Source organism: Pteronotus mesoamericanus, unplaced genomic scaffold (genome assembly GCF_021234165.1).
Source record: "Pteronotus mesoamericanus isolate MK-2021 breed Mesoamerican mustached bat unplaced genomic scaffold, CSHL_Meso_final contig_90, whole genome shotgun sequence".
Lineage (NCBI taxonomy): Eukaryota > Metazoa > Chordata > Mammalia > Chiroptera > Mormoopidae > Pteronotus > Pteronotus mesoamericanus.
Window position 1 is genome coordinate 20344821 of NW_026555277.1, and position 22818 is coordinate 20367638.

The following is a 22818-nucleotide window of genomic DNA, read 5'->3' on the forward strand; positions in this document are numbered from 1 at the left end:
AGGGGAAATACGGAGTTTCCCAGACAAGAGAAGGCTAAAAGAATACATCTCTACCAAACAAGCACTCCAAGATATGCTAAGGGGACTGGTTTAAGACGATGAAGGAAAAGAATGAGAGAGAGAGGAACACAGGTACAAAGAGAAAAAATGAGTAAGTTTCTATCAGTAATATCTCTCAATGTGAATGGACTATTGCCTCAATCAAAAGACACAGAATAACTGAATGTATAAGAAAACATGACCCACACATATGCTGCCTACAAGAGACCCACCTCAGAGCAAGAGACCTACACAGATTGAAAGTAAAGGGATGGAAAAAAAAATATTCCAAGCAAATGCGCAGAGAAAAATGCCGGGGTTGCCATACTTGTATCAGACAAAGTAGATTTCAAAACAAAGGCCATAAAAAGAGACCCAGAGGAGCACTTTATACTACTTAAAGGAAGAATCTATCAAAAAGACATAAATATTGTAAACTTATATGCTCCCAATATAGGAGCCCCCAAGTATATAAGGAAATTGTTGGATGACTTCAAAAAGATACAGACAGCAACACACTGATAGTAGGAGATTTCAATACCCCACTGTCAAAAATGGACAGATCTTCCAAACAAAACATTAATAAACATATTGTGCAGCTGAATGACACACTGAATCAAAGAGGCTTAACTGACATATATAGAACCTTACCCCCCAAAGAAGAAAAATACACATTCTTTTCAAATGCTCAAGGCAGTTTTTCAAAGATAGACCACATGAGAGGACACAAAGCAAACCTCAGCAAATTCAGGAAAACTGAAATAATACCAAACTTTTTCTCGGACCACAAGGGCTTGACACTGGAAATCAACCTCAAAGAGAAACCTCAAAAACTTGCAAACTCATGGAGACTGAACAGTAGACTACTAAACAATGAATGGGTCAATAATGAGATAAGAGAAGAAATCAAAAAATTTCTGGAAACAAATGGAAATGAACAGACAAGAGTCCAAAACCTTTGGGACACAGCAAAGGCAGTCCTGAGAGGGAAGTTCATAGCAATACAGGCTTACCTAAAAAAGACATAAAAATTTCAAATAAAAGACCTAACACTACAACTTCAGGAACTGGAGAAACAACAACAAATAAATCCCAGAGCAAGTAGAAGGAAGGAAATAGTCAAGATTAGAGCAGAACTGAAAGACATAGAGACGAAAAGAACAATTCAAAGGATCAACCAACCCAGGAGCTGGTTCTTTGAAAAGATCAATAAAATCGACAAGCCTTGAAGCAGACTCATCAAGAAAAAAAGGGAGAGGACCCAAATTAATAATATCAGAAACGAAAGAGGAGAAATAACAACTGATACCACAGAAATACAAAGGATTGTCAGAAACTACTATGAACAACTATATGCCAAGAAATTTGAAAATCTTAAAGAAATGGACAAGTTTTTAGAAAAGTATAATCTTCCAACACTGAAGGAGGAAGAAACAGAAAGCTTGAACAGGCCGGTAACAGCTGGGGAAATTGAAGCAGTAATCAAGAAACTCCCGGCACAGAAAAGCCCAGGGCCGGACGGTTTCACAGGAGAATTTTACAAAACATTTAAGGAAGAGCTAACCCCTGTCCTTCTCAGACTATTCCAAAAAATCCAAGAGGAGGGAAGACTCCCAGACTCTTTCTATGAGGCCAGCATCGCCCTCATCCCAAAACCAGATAAAGACCCTATAAAGAAAGAAAACCACAGGCCAGTTTCGCTGATGAACATAGATGCTAAAATCGTCAACAAAATATTGGCAAACCGCATCCAGCAATGCATTAAAAAGATTATCCACCATGATCAAGTGGGATTCATCCCAGGGGTGCAGGGATGGTTCAATATACGCAAGTCAAGAAACGTAATACATCACACAAATAAAAGAAAAGGCAAAGACCACATGATCATCTCGATAGACGCAGAAAAAGCATTCGATAAGGTACAGCACCCATTTATGATCAAAACACTCAGCAAAATGGGAATAAATGGGGCATTCCTCAACGTAATAAAGGCCATATATGAAAAACCTACAGCCAACATCATACTCAACGGGCAAAAACTGAAAGCTTTCCCACTAAGATCGGGAACACGACAAGGATGTCCGCTTTCACCACTTCTTTTCCACATCGTACTGGAAGTCCTAGCCACAGCGGTCAGACAAGAAAAAGAAATAAAAGGCATCCAAATAGGAAACGAGGAAGTAAAGCTGTCCCTGTTTGCAGATGACATGATAGTGTACATAGAGAACCCTGTAGACTCTCCCAAAAAACGCCTCAACCTAATAAGTGAATGTGGCAAAACAGCAGGATACAACGTCAACATTCAGGAATCAAAGGCATTTTTGTACACCAGCAATGAAACAGAAGGAGAAGAAATAAGAAAAAAAAATTACCATTCGATATAGCAAGAAGAAAAATAAAGTACCTAGGAATAAATTTAACCAAAAAGGTAAAAGACCTGTACATAGAAAACTATACAACATTGAAGAAAGAAATTAAGGAAGACACAAATAAATGGAAGCATATACCGTGCTCATGGATTGGAAGAATTAATATCCTCAAAATGTCCATACAGCCCAAAGCAATTTATACATTCAACACAATCCCTATCAAGATACCAATGACGTATTTCTCAGAAATAGAACAGACATTTCAAAAATTTATATGGAACCATAAACGACCCCGAATAGCCGCAGCAATTTTGAGAAAGAAACACAAAGTAGGAGGGATCACAATACCGGACATCAAACTCTACTACAAAGCCACTATACTCAAAACAATCTGGTACTGGCACAAGAACAGACCCATAGACCAGTGGAACAGAATAGAAAGCCCAGAAATAAGCCCAGGTCCCTATGGGCATCTAATATTTGACAAAGGGGGCAGAAGCATAAAATGGAGCAATAATAGCCTCTTCAATAAATGGTATTGGGAGAGCTGGACGGCTACACGCAAAAAATTGAAATTGGGTCATCCGCTGACACCATACACAAAAATAAACTCAAGATGGATTAAAGACTTAAATATAAGTCGCAACACCATAAAAGCCCTAGAGGAGAACACTGGCAGGAAACTCTCAGATATCCCACGCAGCAATTTTTTCACCGATATGTCTCCTAAAGCAAGGGACGTAAAGGAAAGAATAAACAAGTGGGACCTCATCAAAATAAGAAGCTTCTGCACGGCAAAAGAAAACATCAGCAAAATGAAAAGGGAGCCAACCGTATGGGAAAATATATTCGCTAATGATACACCAGATGGAGGTTTGATCTCCAAAATAGATAAAGAACTCACTCGACTCCACTCCAAGACGACAAACGATACAATCAAAAAATGGGCAAAAGGACCTGGGCAGATGCTTTTCCAAGGAGGAGATACAGAGGGCCCAGAGATATTTGAAAGGATGCTCGGCATCACTAGCCATCAGAGAAATGCAGATCAAAACCACCATGAGGTACCACCTCACGCCGGTCAGAATGGCCATCATAAACAGATCCACAAACAACAGCTGCTGGCGAGGCTGTGGAGAAAAGGGAACCCTAGTACACTGTTGGTGGGAATGCAGACTGGTGCAGCCACTGTGGAAAGCAGTGTGGAATTTCCTCAAAAAGCTGAAAATGGAACTGCCTTTTGATCCAGTGATTCCCCTGCTGGGACTATACCGTAAAAATACCAAGACGCCAATACAAAAGAACCTATGCACCCCAATGTTCATAGCAGCACAATTGACAATAGCCCAGTGTTGGAAGCAACCTAAATGCCCATCAGTAGATGACTGGATCAAAAAATTATGTTACATTTACACAACGGACTACTACGCAGCAGAGAGAAAAAAAGAACTGCTAAACTTTGTGACAACATGGATGGAACTGGAAAGCATTATGCTAAGCAAAATAATCCAGGGGGCGAAAAACAAATACCATATGATCTCACCTATAAGCAGACCCTAACCAAGAATACAAAGATGCAAGGAAAATAAGACCAGCAACACTGAAAGGAAAAGAAATCAAGAGAGACAAGAGGGAAGGAGGAAGGTGGGGTGGGGAAAAGGAAGGGAAGGGGAAAGTCAAGGAACATATAGCAAGGACTCATGGACAAAATCAAAGGGGAAGAGCTGAGGGAGGGAGGGTAGGAGGGAGGGGGCAAGGGAAAGTGGTGGGGGGTAGGCAGAGACAAATGTATTTGAAAAAATAAATTTAAAAAAGTGTAAGTATCTTTTTCAGAAATAAAACCATAAGAATGTAAACCCAAACAACCATAACAGAATTAATTTCAGAGTAAACTGGAACTTCAATTCCAAATTTTCATGCTAGAAATATTAATAAATCTTTGGATAATTAAAAGGAAGGAGCAACTTTCCACTTACTGTTTGCAGTAATATACACATAGCCCAAACCCACAGAGACCATTAAGATAACAATAAAAGGAGGACCAACATAGCAAAAGAAAAGGTCACAGAACTATTAGCCTAAATAAGGGATAGTTACTAAAATACGGCATAAAATCAGTCTCTTAGCTTCCTGGTAAAGAAGGCAAAGTAGAAACAAGAGTTACATGGAAGTATACCCCTTTATTAGGGAAGTAACAATTTTTTTCAGCGCTAAACGCTGGAAGAAAATGGTTGAAGAATTACGAGAAGAAAAATGTTCTTTACTGCTTCTTATATTAATTCTCAGTAAGGAAGGCATATTTTAAAACAATTCTCAACACATATGTCAATGGAAAGTCAAAATACTTTAGTTTGGCGATATAATGTTTCTAGCTGTGTACTCTAAAAGAATGACTATATCTTAGAAAAATTAGAGCAAGACTTCTCAACAGCAACACTACTGACATTTTGGTCCATAAATCCTTTGTTGTGGAGGGCTGTCCTGAGCAGAGCAGAATGTGAATGAAGGCACATCCCAGTAAATGCCTGTAGCACAGTCCCACCCCAAGTTGTCACAACCAAAATGCCTGACATTGCCAGATGTCCCCTTAGGAGTAAAAATATCCTGGTTGAGAACCAAGGAACTAGAGGAAGGACTAATTTGCTGGTCCCTTACGTTACCATTTTTTACTCTCAAATATCAACTGTTTCCAAACTTTGAACAAGCACTGACTCAAAATCAACTGCCTCTAATCAATGCTAAGTATAGGTATTTGGTGTCATTAACTTTTTAAAAATATCTACGGTAATAAAAATAATATATGGTTAAGAAAATCAAAGAATATAATTTGTATTCTTGCCATCCCATTACTACACTGGGTTGAACTATAGGATTTCCTTGGACAGAATCAAATACACCTTCAGAAAATAGCTATGGTTTTATTTGGAGACTGAATAACTCAATGGAGAACAATAAATATATTCTATTTATAAAGAGAAAGTCTGGTCTAGAAGTTTCTGAAGTTTTTAGCAATCACCTATGTCAAATTTCTCAAAGCTTTCTCTTGTGGAAAATACTGGGTTGGCCAAAAAGTTTGTTTGGGTTTTACCGGAAGATCGCTCTAGTAGTGCTTAGTTGCCTTTATCTTCATTCGAAACAATTTTGTTAGGTTGTATTGTGACAGCTGTCATATCAGTGTGCATTTTTTTTAAAATTATCAAAATTGGTGAATCTTTTTAAAGATTTTATTTATAGAGAGAGGGGAAGGGAGGGAGAAAGAGAGAAATATCAGTGTGTGGTTGCCTTTCATACACCCCTAATTGGGGACCTGGCCATCAACTCAGGCATGTGCCTTGACTGGGAATCAAACTGGCAACCCTTTGGTCGAGGGCCAGTACTCAGTCCACTGAGCCACACCAGCCAGGGCAAAATTGGTGAATTTTTGTGTAGCCATTTTAATACTGAAGATGGAAGATAATATTCAACATTTTTGGCATATTATACTTATTTAAAGAAAGGTTAAAAAGCAACTGAAACACACACAAAAAAGATTTGTGCAGTACATGGAGAGGTTGCTATGACTGAGCAAACGTCTCAAAAGTGGTCTGCGAACTTTCATACTTAAGATTCCTCGCTGGACAATGCTCTACAGTCAGGTAGACCAGCTGAAGTTGATAGTGATCAAATTGAGACATTAACTGAGAACAATCAATGTTATACCACACAGGAGATAACCAGCATACTCAAATATCCAAATCAATAAAGTTATTGGTGAAAATGAAATATGTGTCTCTTATTTTATGGAAAAAAACCATACAGACTAGTTAGCCACTGCAATATAATCACATTCAGATTAGAGTACTATAATGAACACCCCTCCATTTACCTAAAATTCAGCTTTAACATTCATGAACTTAGGGCAGTTAACAGTTTTAAAAGACCTTTTGTAGAACTCCTACAATGTATATTTAAATTTAACAAAAATGTGGTTACTAAGTTTTTCCAAAATCAAACTCACAGCTTTCAGTAATCATTGTTTTTGACTTCATAATATTCTTTGACATTACAATGCTAAAATGCATTAAGTTAAATTTTGGAAGTACAAATTCAACATTGATACTTAAAAAGAATTTTAATAAGAAGAAAAGTATTTCAAGTTTATCCAGGTTTTCTAAAGTTACTACAGGCATAACTTGGTTTATTGCATTTAGCTTCACTGTGCTTCACAGGTGTTGAGAGTGTTTTATACAAATTGAAGGCAAGACACCCCACCAGCAAAAAGATTGTAACTGGCACTATTGCAGTGGTCTGGAACCAAAACCACAATATTGCCAAGGTATGCCTGCAGTTATATGACACTAAACTTACTCTTATTTAGAAAAGGCTCAATTACAGCACCCACCTATGGCAAGTAAAAAACATGTTTAGCTAGCAAAGATATAAAACTAATGCAAGTATACTGCTATTAATACTATTATTGTTGTTTGTCACTTAAGCAAAAAAACAAGTAATATCACTGCAACTGTGCAGGACTTTAATATCTCTTGTTATTAATATACTTATTAATTTGTTTCTCCATCCTTCTCACTGCTATTGCCAAGCTAGCCTTGCATGCTATGCTGCAGGCTCCCCCCATGACACATCAGCCACGCAGAGCCAAACCCAAGGTTCCTCCAGGATATCTTTCATCACCTTGAGATAATCGTACTGACTCCCAACTCCCTCGCAAGCCTGAGCCCCACCCCCACATCTCCATCATGGATCCAAGCACATGCTCAGGCTACAGCAGATGGCAGGAAGGTACTGGACAGTATTCTGTTTTAGTTTTATCCATGCATTGCTGTTTCCCATTACCACAATCGAGAGTTGACTGTGCTGGATAGCACTACCTCAGTTAGCTGCCCATCAGTGTGGGAAAACATCTGCAATCAAACAGTTACAGCTCATTAACTCAACTGAGCTGGGTGTTTTTAAATACATCTCAATGTTTTCATTAGTAAGTTAATGTTTCAAATAAGCATTTAATTATTCAAATTACAGCATGCTTCAAATTATTCTCCTTTCATAAAACAAATAAGTAACGAACAGTAATTTTCAGTTATTTATTTTTTATGAAATGATATAAACTATACATATGAAATTAAATAGGAACTGTATAAATCCTACTTTCTATGCGTAATTACAAACTGATAACCTTTAGTGTGATTTTTTAACTTGGGAGTTTTTAAACAAGGATATATATGCAGATATATATATATCTCTCTCTCTCACACACAGAGTTTTTTTAAACAAAAAATTATCTTACATGATGAGTTTCTCAGGGTTTAGATTTTCCACTGTCTTTTAGTACCTCACTCTTCAGAAGAATTACTTCCATTCTTCTATTATTTTATAATCATTCTTTTCAATCTCCTTTACTTGCTACTTGCTAACTACTTGAACACCTAGCCCAATCTAGTCAGCATTTAGGAGGAAGGGAGAAATACTACCCTTTAATTTATACTGCCTTTTGACCTCCCATAATATTCTTCTGAGTTATGATAAACTGAACACAGAGTTTATTGACTGTTTTCAGTAGTTGAGAGAAGAGATGGGACTGACTCTAAAAAATTTTAGTTTACAAGTTTATAAGAACTTTACTTTGAATCATGTTCTATTAGCCTTTTTTTAAACTTACCATAAATGGACACAAAATTATGGACACAGTAAATAGCATTCATTCTTACTTATAATGCTAAACTAACTTAAAAGTAGTTATGTGTACTTGTACAAGTATTCAGTAAAATTACATGTTTGCTCTGGTAACTATATTTTCTTGAAAATATTCCATGTTAATTAACTTCTAATCTCAGTTGAAGATTAAAATTTCAGTTAGCTTTCTAAAAATATGCTTCCAAAGAACTGATGTAACAGCAAGAAAGCTAGAGATGGAATTTCTTTAAAATTTATGATCCTTAAAATACCTAAGGTAAACCACATCAAGAACCTATCCTACTACAGGCATACCTCAGAGATATTACAGGTTCAGTTCCAGACCACCATAAAAAGGGAGTATCACAATAAAGTGAGTCACATGAATTTTTTGGTTTCCCAGTTCATATATTAAGTATGTTTACACTATACTGAAGTTTATTATGTGTGCAACAGCATTATATCTACAATGTACAAACTTAGTTAAAAAAATACTTTATTACTAAAAAAAAAATACTAATCATTGTCTGAGCCTACATGGAAAAATAACACTGATAGACTTGCTTGATGATACAAGGTTGCCACAAACCTTCAATGTGGGTTTGTTTGGGGGTTTTTTAAGCAATAATGTGCAATAAAATACGGTATGCCTGTACTTACATATGGACATGGTGAGTGTAATATAAATTAGTATACTACTTAATACTATATTGCCCTTTTTGTAAAAAAAGGTATCTGATACTAAATATTCATTATCAATTCTGTCTTGTATTTCAAAATGTCTGACATTTAAAGAATGAGTTATTATTTCTTTTTTTTTTTTTTAAGTATTTCTTCCCTGATGCATAGTTGTTGATAGGGTCAATGGAATTCTCATCCTTAGAATCAAATTCAGGGAAATAGTTCAGTTATAGCAGAATGATAGATGGCTGATGTCAGGGGGCACAGACTGAAGTGAACAGCAGAGCCAACAGAACAGAAAGTAAATACAAATCAAGTATTATTTTTGGCAATCTCAGAAGAATAAAGATTCAAGATAGAAGAAAGCTCAGAAACCATCTAATCAGTCCTATCATTTTACACGTAAGAAAAGTGAAGTTCAAAGAAGCCAAATGCCACCCAAGTCAGCTGAAGAACCATGGTGAAACCCAGATCCCCTGCCTTCCTCCCTCCCAATCCTACTCAGTGCTCCTTTCCCCTAAAATGGAGAACAGAGCTAGAGCACTAGGAGGCTGAAATGTGGTAAGGAGATAGGAAAGGGATACTGATAAGAAAAGAAATCAAATAGCTCAGATATATAATATCAGCTGGTCCTGAACCACTCTTCCAGACAACCCTTATGATAACTCTTGACGCGTACTACCATTCCAAAAAGCATGTGGTCTCATCTTTGACCTGACTAAAGCTTCACTTCTTTGCTTCTTCAACTCATTCTGATCTCCAAATTCTCCAAACATTTTGCCCAAATTGCAAAAAAAAAAAAATCTAATCTCGAGATATCTTAAGAACCTTCTGGTTCCCTCTAAATACATAATAATGTTTTTAATAAAGTATAATAGTAATAAGTTTTTAAGTACCAAGCATTTGGGGAAAAAAATATATTAGAGCAAGAACCTGAAAACTACAGCCTACATGCCAAATCTGGCCCAAGTCTGCTTTTTTATAAGGCCCACAAGCTAAGAATGGTTTTTTACATTTTTAAAGTTGTTTAGCCATGGCTGGTGTGGGTCAGTTGATTGAGTGCTGCCCTACAAACCAAATGGTCAGCCTACAAACCAAATGGTCACAGGTCCGATTTCCAGTCAGGGCACATGCCTGGTATGTGGGCCAGGTCCCCAGTAGCGGGCGTGCATAACCACACACTGATGCTTCTCTCCCTCTCTTCCTCCCTTCCCCTCTCTCTAAAAATAAATAAAATCTTTTTTAAAAATTAGTAAATAAACAGTTGTTTAAAAACATACATATACAAAGAACAATAGGAGACCACATGTGGCCCAGAAAGCCTAAAATATTATCTGTCCCCACCCCTTTTTTTTTTTAAGATTTTACTTATTTATGTATTTTAGAGAGAGGGAGAAAGAGAGGGAGAGAAACATCGATGCATGAGAGAAACATGGATCAGCTACTTCTCATGTGCCCCCAGCGAAGGACCTGGCCTGCCACCTAGGTACGTTCCCTGACGGGGGAATAAAACTAGTGACCTTTCGGTTTGTAGGACAACACTCAATCCATTGAGCCATACCAGAAAGGGCTTATCTGTCCCTTTATGGAAGAAGTTTGCCAATCCTTGCTTTAGAATATTTACTGAGTATTTGCTTTATAAACAGAAAATATTTTCTCTTAAAAACTATAGAATAATCTTTCAGTCTAAAGAGCATCCAATATTTTTAACGTTCACTTGACTTTTAAAACAAAGAATTCGCCCTGGCTAGTGTGGCTCAGTGGGTTGGGCATCATACTGCAAACCAAGGAGTCACCATCACCAGTTCGATTCCCAGTTGGGACACATGCCTGGATTGCAGGCCAGGTCCCCAGTGGGTGTGTGCAAGAGGCAGCAGATTGATGTTTCTCTCCCTCTCTTTCTCTTTCCCTTCCCTTCTCTATAAAAATAATTTTTTAAAATCTTTAAAAATAAATAAAGAATTCTATCTGTGCATTAAATATAATTGAAAAAATTTCAATCCTTAAGACAAATGTTAAAAAAATACATGTTTTAAAAATTTTCTTATTCCATAAATATAGCCTCCATCTGCTCATTTTTCCTATTCAATCCCTCACCCAACATACTGTTTTGTATAAACTTAACAGCTGCTATACAGTTATAGATCCCTTACCTCTTCAGATATTGCCTCCCAAACACTCAACTCCAGATGAAGATGTCAACATACTTGTATGCTTGACAGCTCTGACTCAGGCCCCTGTTATTTCTGACCTACTAATCTCTATCCATTCATCTCTACTGTGCTTTATTTAATCCAGTAGAATAGCTTTAAAAGATAGTACTAATTGGACCATATAAATTAAATATAAATTTATGTGATACTCAAAAAATTTTTCTCATTAGATGAATTAATACACATAATTACAACCTAAAGTAGACTTATTCACCTTCCTTCTTAATGCTACATTTCTCTACCAAATAAATACTGGATTCTAATCAGGAAATAGATGATTATCTTTCATTGTCATGTGCTTGTTGTCATCATTTACCCCCACAATCTCTCCTACTCCCACAAACTATAAAAAATTGTCCCTCCTTTTTAGAAACTATTATATATTATTTCTCTTCCACATTTGCAGTTCCTTCTTAATATCTTTTTGGGCCCTTTGCTAAGACTTTAACCATGCAGAAACTTTAAATCTCTCAAGTATAACTTTGAAATTATGAAATCAGATTATTAGTCAATATCCCTCCTTCTATAGAAAACGATTTGATCACATACTTAATCATTTAAAATTACACTTACTGTTTCTACTTTTCAGAATGAATTTTACCTCTCACTCATTAAAACTCACAAATTCTTTGCTGTTGTTTTCTGGGTTTTTGGTTTTGTTGTGTATTGTTTTGTTTAAGAGACATGGCAATACAACCTACAATAAATTACTCGGTGTCTATAGAAGTTTATATGGGTGAAAGAAATCCTTATAGTGGCAAATTCAGATTTAAAATTAAATAATATTAAATAAGAGATTCCTCTAAATCAATCTGATGAATTTTCTTATAACACAAATATAACTGAAATCTTTATCTGATTCAATTATCTGACCTATAGTTGATTTACTTTCACAAATTAAACTTTAGAATTTGAAAACTTGTTGGATTACTCAATGTCAGAAGCATCCTAAACTCTAAAGATATATTTTAAAAGATAATTTAAGACAATATGCCCATTTTAAAGCTCTTTTTAATTATCTGGATCTAAAAAGGGTGTTGGCCCTCACAAGGTAGCTAGGCTGCTTGGAGCACCATTCTATACACCAAAAGCTTGTGGGTTCAATTCTCGGTAAGGGCACATACCTAGAGTGCAGGTACAGGAGGCAAATGATCAATGTGTGTGTCTGTCTCATTCCTTCCTCTCTCTCTAAAAGAATTAAAAAAAAACACATCCTCGCATGAGGATTATTAAGGGTGTTGATTACTACCCAAGCTATTCAAATGATGAGTGCTAAAATAAAAAAGCTGAAAAGATGTCATAAAGGATAAACAGATCAAAATCTTTTTTTTTTCTTAATGTTATGAAAAGTGCATTTTGCAATTACAAATTGGCTTCTCATTGCAGAATTATTTTAAACGGCCTCAAAATAATAGAAATGGTTAGGAAAGCTATGATATATACGTACAACAGTATGCAGTCACTGAAAATGTTTATGAAGAGCTTATGAAATCATGGAAAGATGTTTGTTGTAATAGTAAAAAAGCAGAACCCTAAATTCTAATCATAATACAATCACAACTACATTTTTAAAACTATTTAAAAGAAAAAAGTATTGGAAAAAATCTATCAAAACAGTTATAATGAAAAGCTTGAGTAGTAAGCAAATGGTTTGTTTGTATGTTTATTTCTCTTTCTCTCTATACTAGTGAGCATGACTTTTACAATAAAAAAGTAGAGTACTGATTTTTTAAAAGTTCTATATAAAGGTAATTTTATAAGGTTACTTAGATTATTCTTTTCTGTTATTTAGGTATGGTACCATGCTGGTAAACAAAAAATCCTACCAACAGCTATCACATTTATATTTTTAAAAAGATAATAAAAAGTGTGATTTGCAAAAAGTTGGAAGAAATGAGACAAATTTTCACCACAGGGCTGATTTTCTGTTCTTTTTTTTTTTTTTTTTTTTTTTTTTAAATCCTCTTTCAAGGATATGTTTATTGATTTTTGGAGAGGGAGAGAGAGAGAAACACTGATTGCCTCCCATATGCACCATGACCAGGGATCGAACATGCAACCTAGGTATGTGCCCTGACCAGGAATCCAACCCGCAACCTTTTGGTATACAGGACAATGCTCCTACCAACTGAACCATCCAGCCAGGGCCTCAAGGTTGATTACTTTAACATGACAACTGAGTTTTAATAGAAACCATTACAAGTTACTTCCCCACCAAAATCACAGGGAAGATAATCACTCCACAACAAGATAGAAAAAATAAAACGCTGATTTTGTAATAATGAGTTTGTATTTTCTAACTCATACATGAGTTAGCTCACATAATAAAGACTGCCAGCATCACAGATTGCCTGTGTTTATTAAGTGTTCCTCAAAACAAAATAGGAAAATAGTGTGGTCTCACTTGTGAAATGTGATTGATTGAAGATTCCATCCTTCGTAGCTGGGATGCCTGGATATCCAGCATCTGCAGTACATTGTTCGCCAAGGTATTTATCAGATAGGCAACACTTGCTAAGGACTGGGTGGTATAGGCTTTGGTTTCTTCTAGGGCTCGCTGCTTATCTGCTGACTAGGGGGAAAAAAAACAATCATTAATCCAAAGATAACCCATTCTATCAATATAATCAACAATAATACTCATAAAAACAATTCTGCTGTTCAGCCTACATACACTACCTAAAAATGTTTTCAAAACTAATTATTGGTATAATGTAAATCCAACAACTAAACTACTAAGTTCACTAATATTTTCATGTTGAACAGATACGTCTTTCATGCTGAATATATACATCTGTACAGATGCAAATAAAATCATGAAGCCATGATTTAAAATACAAGATCCAATGGATACTTTGAGCAAAGGCAGCTAGTATATATAGCTTCCCAAGGTCACTGTTAAGAAAGGTAGCATTCATTTGAATGTATAAATTCCGGCCTACTTTTTCTATTTCCCTGAATTCCCCTTCTCCTTCCATTTTAACATGTGAAATGTGGCTTTAATATAATGTCTGATTAAAATAACAATGACATGGCCATAGCTAGTGTGGCTCAGTAGACTGAGTGCCAACCTGTGAACTAAAAGGTCGCCAGCTTGATTCCTAGTCAGGGCACACACCTGGGTTGCAGGCCAGCACGAGTTGGGGGGAGTACGGGAGGCAACCCATTGATGCCTCCCTTGTACGTTGATGTTTCTTTCCCTCTCTTTCTCCTCCCTTCCCCCTCCCCACCTGGCAAAGAAAGAAATAAAATCTTCTAAAAATTAATGATAATGTTAATAAATAAAAAATGATAAAGTACATTAAAATGGTAATATCATAATAAATAAAAATAATAATGAAAAGACCCTTTCTTTCCAAGCATTTTAAGTGTTATAACTCTATGGGATATAAATTGCCAAGTCTTTAAAATCTACTTGAAAATCAGAGCGTAGACAGTAAATAGTGATTATTTCCAAAGTCAAAATTCAAAGCAATGGTAAAGATACATATGCTATGCTACTAACTGGCAAACACTATCTTCTTGCCCTAGTTCTATAGAACGCTATGATTCAGGAGAAAGTACACAAGCCTCTGAACCAGAAACCTTTTTTCTTAATGTCAGTTCTACTATTTACTAAAACATGCTAACCTGTACAAGAGACAGTTTCTCAATTTCTCAATTACAAAGCAGAGCAAACAAACCTCTGTATCAATCACTCTAAGTAGCTGTGAAACTCAAATAAGATAGTGAATATAAAATTACTTTCTAAAACTACAAATCATTATATGTAACAACTGTCAGTATCTCTTTGAATGGTTATTAACTATTCAAAGTCCACCATGTCCCAGTTTCATCTTTCCCACACACTTTAGGGGTCAGAATCAACAACCCTACAGAGTAAGTTTTTCCAGGGGGAGAAAAACTGAAGAAGCAACAGTTAACAAAACGATCAAATAATATCATTTAATTTGAAAAGAGTTAAGCATCACTCTATTAGCTTTTTATCTACTCTATTATGATCCTCAATAATCTCAGTCTTATCAACACTTGACTTAAAAACAGAGTTAAAACTGAATTTGATTGAAGATAAATAAAACACCATACAGACTTCCAGAGTCTGGTTATGTATACAGGGAGCTGGGAAGTCACCACTCCATCCTAACAGGTAAAAAGCTGAACACACCAGAAAAAAATCAGTAACTTTTCTTAAATTCACAGTAGAAAATGGTAACTCATTAACACTTTCTAGATATTATTCTAAATCAGAGTATTATAGAGAATAATCCAAAATTAAAACAATTTATTAGTATGCTTCAAAGGATCAAGGGGATGAATATCTGGATAGATGTAATTATTTTCAATGTATCCTTTCTTATATTGACAATACTTAAGACTGACTGAAAAGCAAATATAATATTAATATTAAATCACTTCATACTATGTCTTTATTCCTAGTGTATATGTGAAATCTTATGGCTGACTGTTGCCACATCAAAGATATGAGAGGTGGATTTCACGTATATTTACTTTTCCCATAACATAAAATGTATAAAGACTTAAAACATTGATGTAGGTCACCATGAAGCAGGTGTTTAGGGCATAATTCTTCTGTATTAAATAAGATAGAGAAATATTCTGAATTTATGTCCACATGACTGTTTACAGCTGCTTAATTCATAATTGCCAAAACCTGGAAACAACCAAGATGCTCTCAGTAGGTGACAGTATATATCATACAATGGAATACTATTCAACAGTAAAAAGAAACGAGTTATGCCCTAGCTGGTGTGGCTCAGCGGACTGAGTGCCAGCCTGCGAATCAAAGGGTCACCGGTTTGATTCCCAGTCTAGGGCACGTGCCTGGGTTGCAGGTCAGGTCCCCAGTAGGAGGCGCATGAGAGGCAACTACACAGAGATGTTTCTCTACCTATCGTTCTCCCTCCCTTCCCCTGTCAAAAGAAAAATAAATAAAATATTAAAGAAAAGAAATGAGTTATCAAGCCATGAAAAGACATGGAGGAACCTTAAATGTCTATCACTAAGTGAAAGAAGCCAATCTGAAAAGACTACACACTATGTTAAGTGCAACGACACGACATTCTGGATAAAGCAAGACCATGGAGACAGTAAAAAACTGGTCCGGGGAAGGATAAATAGGTGGACTACAGGAGATTTTTAGGTCAGTAAAAATAATTCTATAGGATATCATAATGAAGAATGCATTTCATTATACATTTGTCAAAATCCATGGAGTGTACACACCAAAAGTGGACCCTAAAGTAAACTGTGGGCTTTGGGTGACAATGATGTGTTAACGGAGGTTAATCAATTGTAACAAATATACCACCCTGATGGGAATGTTGAAACTTCTGTACTTTCATTTCGATTTTGTTGTGAACCTAAAACGTTTGTCATTCATGACCTTACAAAGTAATGCAAATCATTTAAAAGTTTTCTTAAAATCCTAACACAAGCTAAAGAGACTGCACAGCAAACTGACAACTGCTGTAGTGTAAAATTGCTTCAATTTCTAAATACCTACCTTTATATGTATATAAAAGATAGTGTCAAAATATATATAGATATGTGTATACACACACACACATATTTTAGACTATAGTCTATATATTATTTTAACTACGTGGATGAAAAATAGTAATTCTTTCAGAGAAAGCAAAGTACAATTTAGAATCTTTGAGGATTCTACAAATGAGAGAAACTGCAGGCAGAACATTCTAAAATTTTTCTGTGGATACAGGATAAAAACCCAAGTTAGGAAGCTGCCTGTCTATGCCCCCCCCACCACCACCACTTCTCAATGCAAGAAAAGAAATAGGCAGAAACTTAAGATTGAAAACAAACTCCTTACGATCTTTATTATGAAACAATTATAAATGAGACAAGACTGCTAGAAGAACCTTCCCAACACGGTTTTCCATCACAGATGTGATTTGGAGATGCTTCACTGATAAAATTAAGATGTCACTCATACAAAATTAAGTGAAAATGTAGTTAAGACAAAATTCATGTACCAACTTGGGAATTCAAAAACATTATAAATTCATGTATAACTGAGGGAAATATAAAGGCATATGTAAAAAGACTGAAGGTGATCTTTATAAAAACCTTTATTTCACCTAATATACTGGATCACATTTTTGTCTAAGAAATATTCCTTCATCTTGATTAAAAAGGGGAAAAAAACAACTCTTTCCCACCACATACCCAGCATCTGACTTATACAAGGCCAACTCCAATCCTTTTGCCCAGTCTAGGTCAGAGTGAGTTTGTTCAAGAAACAGGACCACGACACAGAAACCTCCCTCGATTTTTCAAACTAATTCCAAAAGGGAGAACTTTCTTTTTCTCTTATCTCAGATACATGAGGTCTGAAACACATGTAAGGATGTCTCACAGTGCATGGAGTATGCTAATATGGAAGGATGAAGCCAGAATGCAGAAAGATGTAGAAATGAGAGACAGACAGACAGACAGACAGAGACCTCGATCCTGGTCATTCCTGCTTTTTTACATCATTTAATTAATAACTAGTAAATTCACATTATTGTTAAGTTTGTTCAAACTGAGTTTTTGTCACCTGAAGTCAAAGAATCCTAAAACACTTAAAAGTGTTCCTTTTAATAGTTTAATGTATACCGGCTTCAATTCTCAAAAATACAGCACCTTTAAAATAGTGAAGTTGCTGCGTCATCTGCCTAGGTGAGCTATGTATAGGCTAACTGCAAACAGCTGAGGCATTCACCTCCACACCTAAAGTGTCAGAGGAAAGCCAAAGAGGAAAGAAAAGAGTTACTTTAGAAATAAGGCAAGTGATCACAGACTAATCTGTTTGACAGTCAGAAAATAAAATTATTTGCTGAGATTATGGTTGACCACTTTGGGAAAACCTATAACTAAAACAAAAGTGGAGTTTCTAGGAAATAATGAGAATAGAAAAGTCAGGGCATTTGGGTTCTTACTCAAGCTCTACTATCTTATCTGGCTGTCAATAAGTCAGATACTCTCAAGGACTCAGTTACTACATGTTACTTTGAAAAACTAGATCATGATGTCAGTTTCAACTATAAAATACTATGATTCTTTTTTGGAACAGATTTGGAAGTAGGTCATTTTAGACTGAACTATATACATGCTTATCTAAAAAGTGGCAAATCACAAGTTTTATAATAGTACCTATTTTAGATTAGGAAAAAATTTAGTCTATCTGGCATGAAACTTGCTTTTTAAAAGCAGACAAGCTCACCTTTACTCATTTACCTTTTAAAAACATTCCAGATGCCTGCTTCTCCCCTAAAAGACAGGCAAAATGTAAGCAAACTACTGCTATTCTACTACCTGACAAAAAAAGATTAAAAATTTTTTTGAAATAACTGCATTTTTAAAATATAAAAACAAAATCATTTTCAGAGGCTCAATCCAAAAGGTCCAAATCTGACCAATAAAAATACAAGAAAGAGAAAACAGAACAGAAACAACCATCAAAATCATACAAGTTAACTTTCCAGTGCTAAAGAATATAAATGTCTACTAAATGTACTCATCACATGATTATTAGCACGATTAATGAAAAAAAGACCCACAGCAAAGAATCTCATGAGGAATACATGATTCTACAAGCTTCCAGACAAGAAGAGGGGGAAAGATAATATACAAAGAATCGGGAATCAAAATGGCACTTGACTTCTCAAAAGCAACACCAAAAGCTAGTAGAAAATGAGGAAATTTGAAGAATGCCTTCACAATACGAGAGAATTATTTCCAACCTGTAATTCTTTGGCTAGTCAACCTATTCATCTGGTGAAAGTTGAATAAAATTTTCAGCATACAAAATGTCAATTTTTTTAAAAAAGTCCATGTATTTTTTTCCTCAGGAAGCACTGGAGGATATGCATCCTCAAAACAGAAAGCTAAGGAAGAAGGAAGCATGGGAAACAGAAATAAAGGATCTATATCAAAGAGGCAAAGGGAAGGGGAAAACTAATAGCAAAGGAAATTTCTGAAGAGAACTGTGCTGCAGGACTAAAATATTAGTAATCCAGATTGGAGAAGATGGCAAAGGGCTCCAAGAAATATGTCTTCTGCCAGTAGAAAAAAAACTAACATTGAGACAATTCTCCATTGGCATTCTGCATTTCTGTACATTGTGGAAGCAGAGGCACCGGATGCCTTGTTCCAGACTATCTGTTCAAGGATGGAAAACAGCCTTAGAAAACAGAAAGGACATGTCCCTCTGGAGCGAAGGGCAGGCATGCTTACTCACCAAAATAAAAGATTCAGAGCCCCTAAATTCAGGCTTCCTCCCCATCCCAGTAATACAACCCAATACATAAGCAAGTTTCACCTGGCACTCTTCATATCACACTGAAAATTGGGGTTTGGGAGACATGTAAAGTGCAAGAAAAGGCTGGTATTCTGGCTAATGCTATTCCAGTGAGTAATAAAGCCCTACATCTCTAACCCAGGTGTCTCTTGTCTTCTGCCACATCAGCCATAAAACTGTGGCTAACCTGTTAGTCCCAGATAGGGTTGAATTTCAGACTCTCCACAGTCTCTGATAACTGATAGATTATTGATATGTTTTAGTATGTTGACATAAGATTTATACATCCAAAAGAGTTTAAAGATTTATTATAGACACATTTATTACAGATAGCTAGCCAAAAATAAAGTCATTATTAGCTCTTAGGGAGAAAACTTTGATTTAGAAGTATAATCACAGTCCCCTGTATGCTTCAGCCATCGATATTTAAATACATAGAATGAACACACTGAATAAATCCAAAATTGGTAAAAATTATTTTGAGAAGATGAGAAGTGTAAGAAAGCAAAGTCATTTGACATAGTAGAAAAAATTTGGACACGAGCATGAACATATGTAGATAAACATCAGAAGAAACAGATACAAGTTGAAAGTGCTTCTGGACAGAGGAAATCAGAAGTAAAGGGGTACGCTTAAGGAAGGTTTCTTTTAAAGTGGACATCCAATAAAACTGCAATGTTGGAAAAACTCAAATCTATGCTATTCAGCATGACAGTCACTAAGCACATGTGGCTATGGAGCACGTGAAAGATAGGAGAAATGTAAAACTGAATTTTAAATTTGGTTTTAATTAATTTAAAATTAAGTAACCAGCCCCAGCCGGTGTGGCTCAGTTGACTGGGCATCATCTCAAAAACCAAAAGGTCTCCAATTGATTCTGATCAATATTTCTCTCTCACATCAATGTTTCTCTCTCACATTAATGTTCCTCTCCCTAAAAAATTTTTTAGAAATCAATAAATTTAGGAAACTGTTTAGGATCAATATATAAAATCAACTGTATTTTTATAAATTAGCAATAAGTAATCCAAAAACTAAATTAAGGAGTCAGCTCTATTTACAATATAACCAAAAACAAAATATTTAGGAATAATTGTTAAAATAGAAGTGTAGGACTTCGACACTGAAAATTACAAATCATTAGAAAAAATTAAAGAAGGTCTAATTAAGTGTAAAGACACCCCCATGTTCATGTATCAGAAAACTTAGTATCAGATGGCTCCCAAGTTTATCTACAGAGTCAACACAATCCCTATCAAAATTCTAGCAGCTTTTTACGCAGAAATTAACAAGTGATCCTAAAATTCATATGGAAATTCAAGGGAATGCAGAGTAGCCAAATTATCTTGAGAATGAACAATGTTGAAGGATATATACATTATAATTTCAAAACTACATAAATACAATAACCTAAACTTTGCAGTACTGACATAAGAACAGATATAATAATCAATGAAACAGAATTGAGAATCCAGAAATAAAATCATATGTTCACAGGTATTTATTTTCAACAAATTATGCTAAAACAATTTAATGAGAAAAGAAAAGTCTTTTTAACAAATGATGCTGAAATGACTGGATACTCATATGAACAGAAATAAATATGGGCTCCCACCTACAACATATACAAAAATTAACTCAGAATGGATCAAAAACCTGAATGTAAAAGTTAAAACTGTATAACTTTTAAGAGGAAATATAGGCAATCTTTGTGACCTTGGTTAGGCAACAGCTTCTTAGATACAACACTTAAAAGTACAAACAAACAAAAAAAGATACAAGGATTCATTAAAATTAAAAAAATTGTACATTAAAGGATAACATCAAGAAAATGAAAAGGAAACCCACAAAATGGATGACAACATTTGCAAATCATGTATCTGATAAGGCATCTGTGTCCAAAATATAAGAACTCATACAATCAAAACTAAAAGACAAACAATCCAACTTTGTAATATGCTAAGGATTTGAAAAACATTTCTTGAAAGGCGCTATACTAATAATGGTCAATAAGTAGATGAAAAAAATGCTCAACATCATTAGTTGTTAGGGCAATGCAAATCAAAACTACAAAAAGGCCATGTTATACCTACTAAGATGGCTATAATAAAAAATGACAGTTAACTACAAGCATTGGTGAAGATGCGGAGAAACTGGAACCCTCATACAATCCTAGTAGGAATGTAAAATGGTGAATCACATCACAAAACAATGTGGGCCCTGGGCTGCTGTGACTCAATGGATTGAGTGCTGGCCTGCAGACCAAAAGGTCAGTGATCGGATTCCCAGTCACAGCACATGCCTGGGTTGCAGGCCAGGTCCCAGCTGGGGCCGTGTGAGAAGCAACTGATCCGTGGGAAGGAGGGAGGGAGGGAGGGAAGCAGTTGGGCAGTTCCACAGATGGTTTAATGCAGAGTTATCGTATGACCCACCAATTCCACTCAAATGTATACAAGGAAGGACCCATAAAAACATGGAATTTATTTATAAAACACCGGGTACTTATTCTTACATGTTTAAACTTCAGTCACCTTCAAACTACTCTCCATTTGATGCAATATACCTAATCAAGACTTTTTTTTCACTGCTCAAAACAGTTTTTGAACTCACTGATTTTTATGCCTTTTAGTGCTTCAGCCATTTTTTGTTTCACCTCTTCCACATGAGCAAAACATTTCCATTTGAGGACTTTTTTTTTAACTGGGAAAACAAAACAGAGTTGGCCGGGTGGAGATCGGGTGAATAGGGAGGATGGGGCGCAGGGGCCATGCTGTTTTTGGTCAAAACTGAACACTCACCATGATGTGCTGTAAAAGCCTTCAGAGACTTCCAGTCAAGATGGCAACATAGGCAAGACATGGCTCACCTCTTTGCACAATCACATCAAAATTACAACTAAAATATAGAACAACCATCACTCGGAACATCCAGAAATTGAGTTGAATCGAAGTCTGACAACTACGGAATTAAAGAACCACATCCATCCAGACTAGTAGGAAGGGCACAGACACAGAATGGGCTGGTCCCACACCCACATGTGGGGGATAAAAATTCTGGTGGGGGTACTTCCAGTCACAATGGAGACTAGGCAGACATGCTTCACTTCCTCATGGAACCACAGAATGAATTACAACTAGATCTTAAACCAAATAACATCCAGAACCATCAGAAAATTGAGCTGTATGGTAGTCCACCAACCAAGGATTTATAGAAGCCACATTCATCCAGATGGGTTGAAGGGGCAGAGTCACAAAGACAGGGAGAATGGCACAGAGGTGCGGTGCAGTGTGGTGCAGAGAGGAGGAGGAGGGAGGGACAGTCCTGCATTCATGTATGGTGGATACAAAATCAGGAGGGATATCCTAGTGGCCAGCGATTCCAGCCCCAGACCAGACCACACAGCCCAGGGTTGCAGCACTGGGAAAATAAATCTCCATTATCTCTGGCTGTAAATACCAGTGAGGGTTGGGATGGCAGAAGAAACTGTCTGATTTTACAGGAGACTCCATTTAAAGGGCCCACA

General features: G+C 36.0%; 1 protein-coding gene across 36 annotated transcripts in view; it reads right to left on the minus strand.

Moving 5' to 3' along the window:
• ABI2 (abl interactor 2) overlaps nt 1–22818 on the minus strand; it is a 108417-nt gene that overhangs the window by 52561 nt on the left and 33038 nt on the right. For all 36 annotated transcript variants that reach the window (XM_054585798.1, XM_054585789.1, XM_054585816.1 and 33 more), the window contains exon 2: nt 13377–13544. In XM_054585798.1, coding sequence (XP_054441773.1) covers nt 13377–13544 — 168 coding nt within the window. The remainder of the gene's footprint in view (nt 1–13376; nt 13545–22818) is intronic.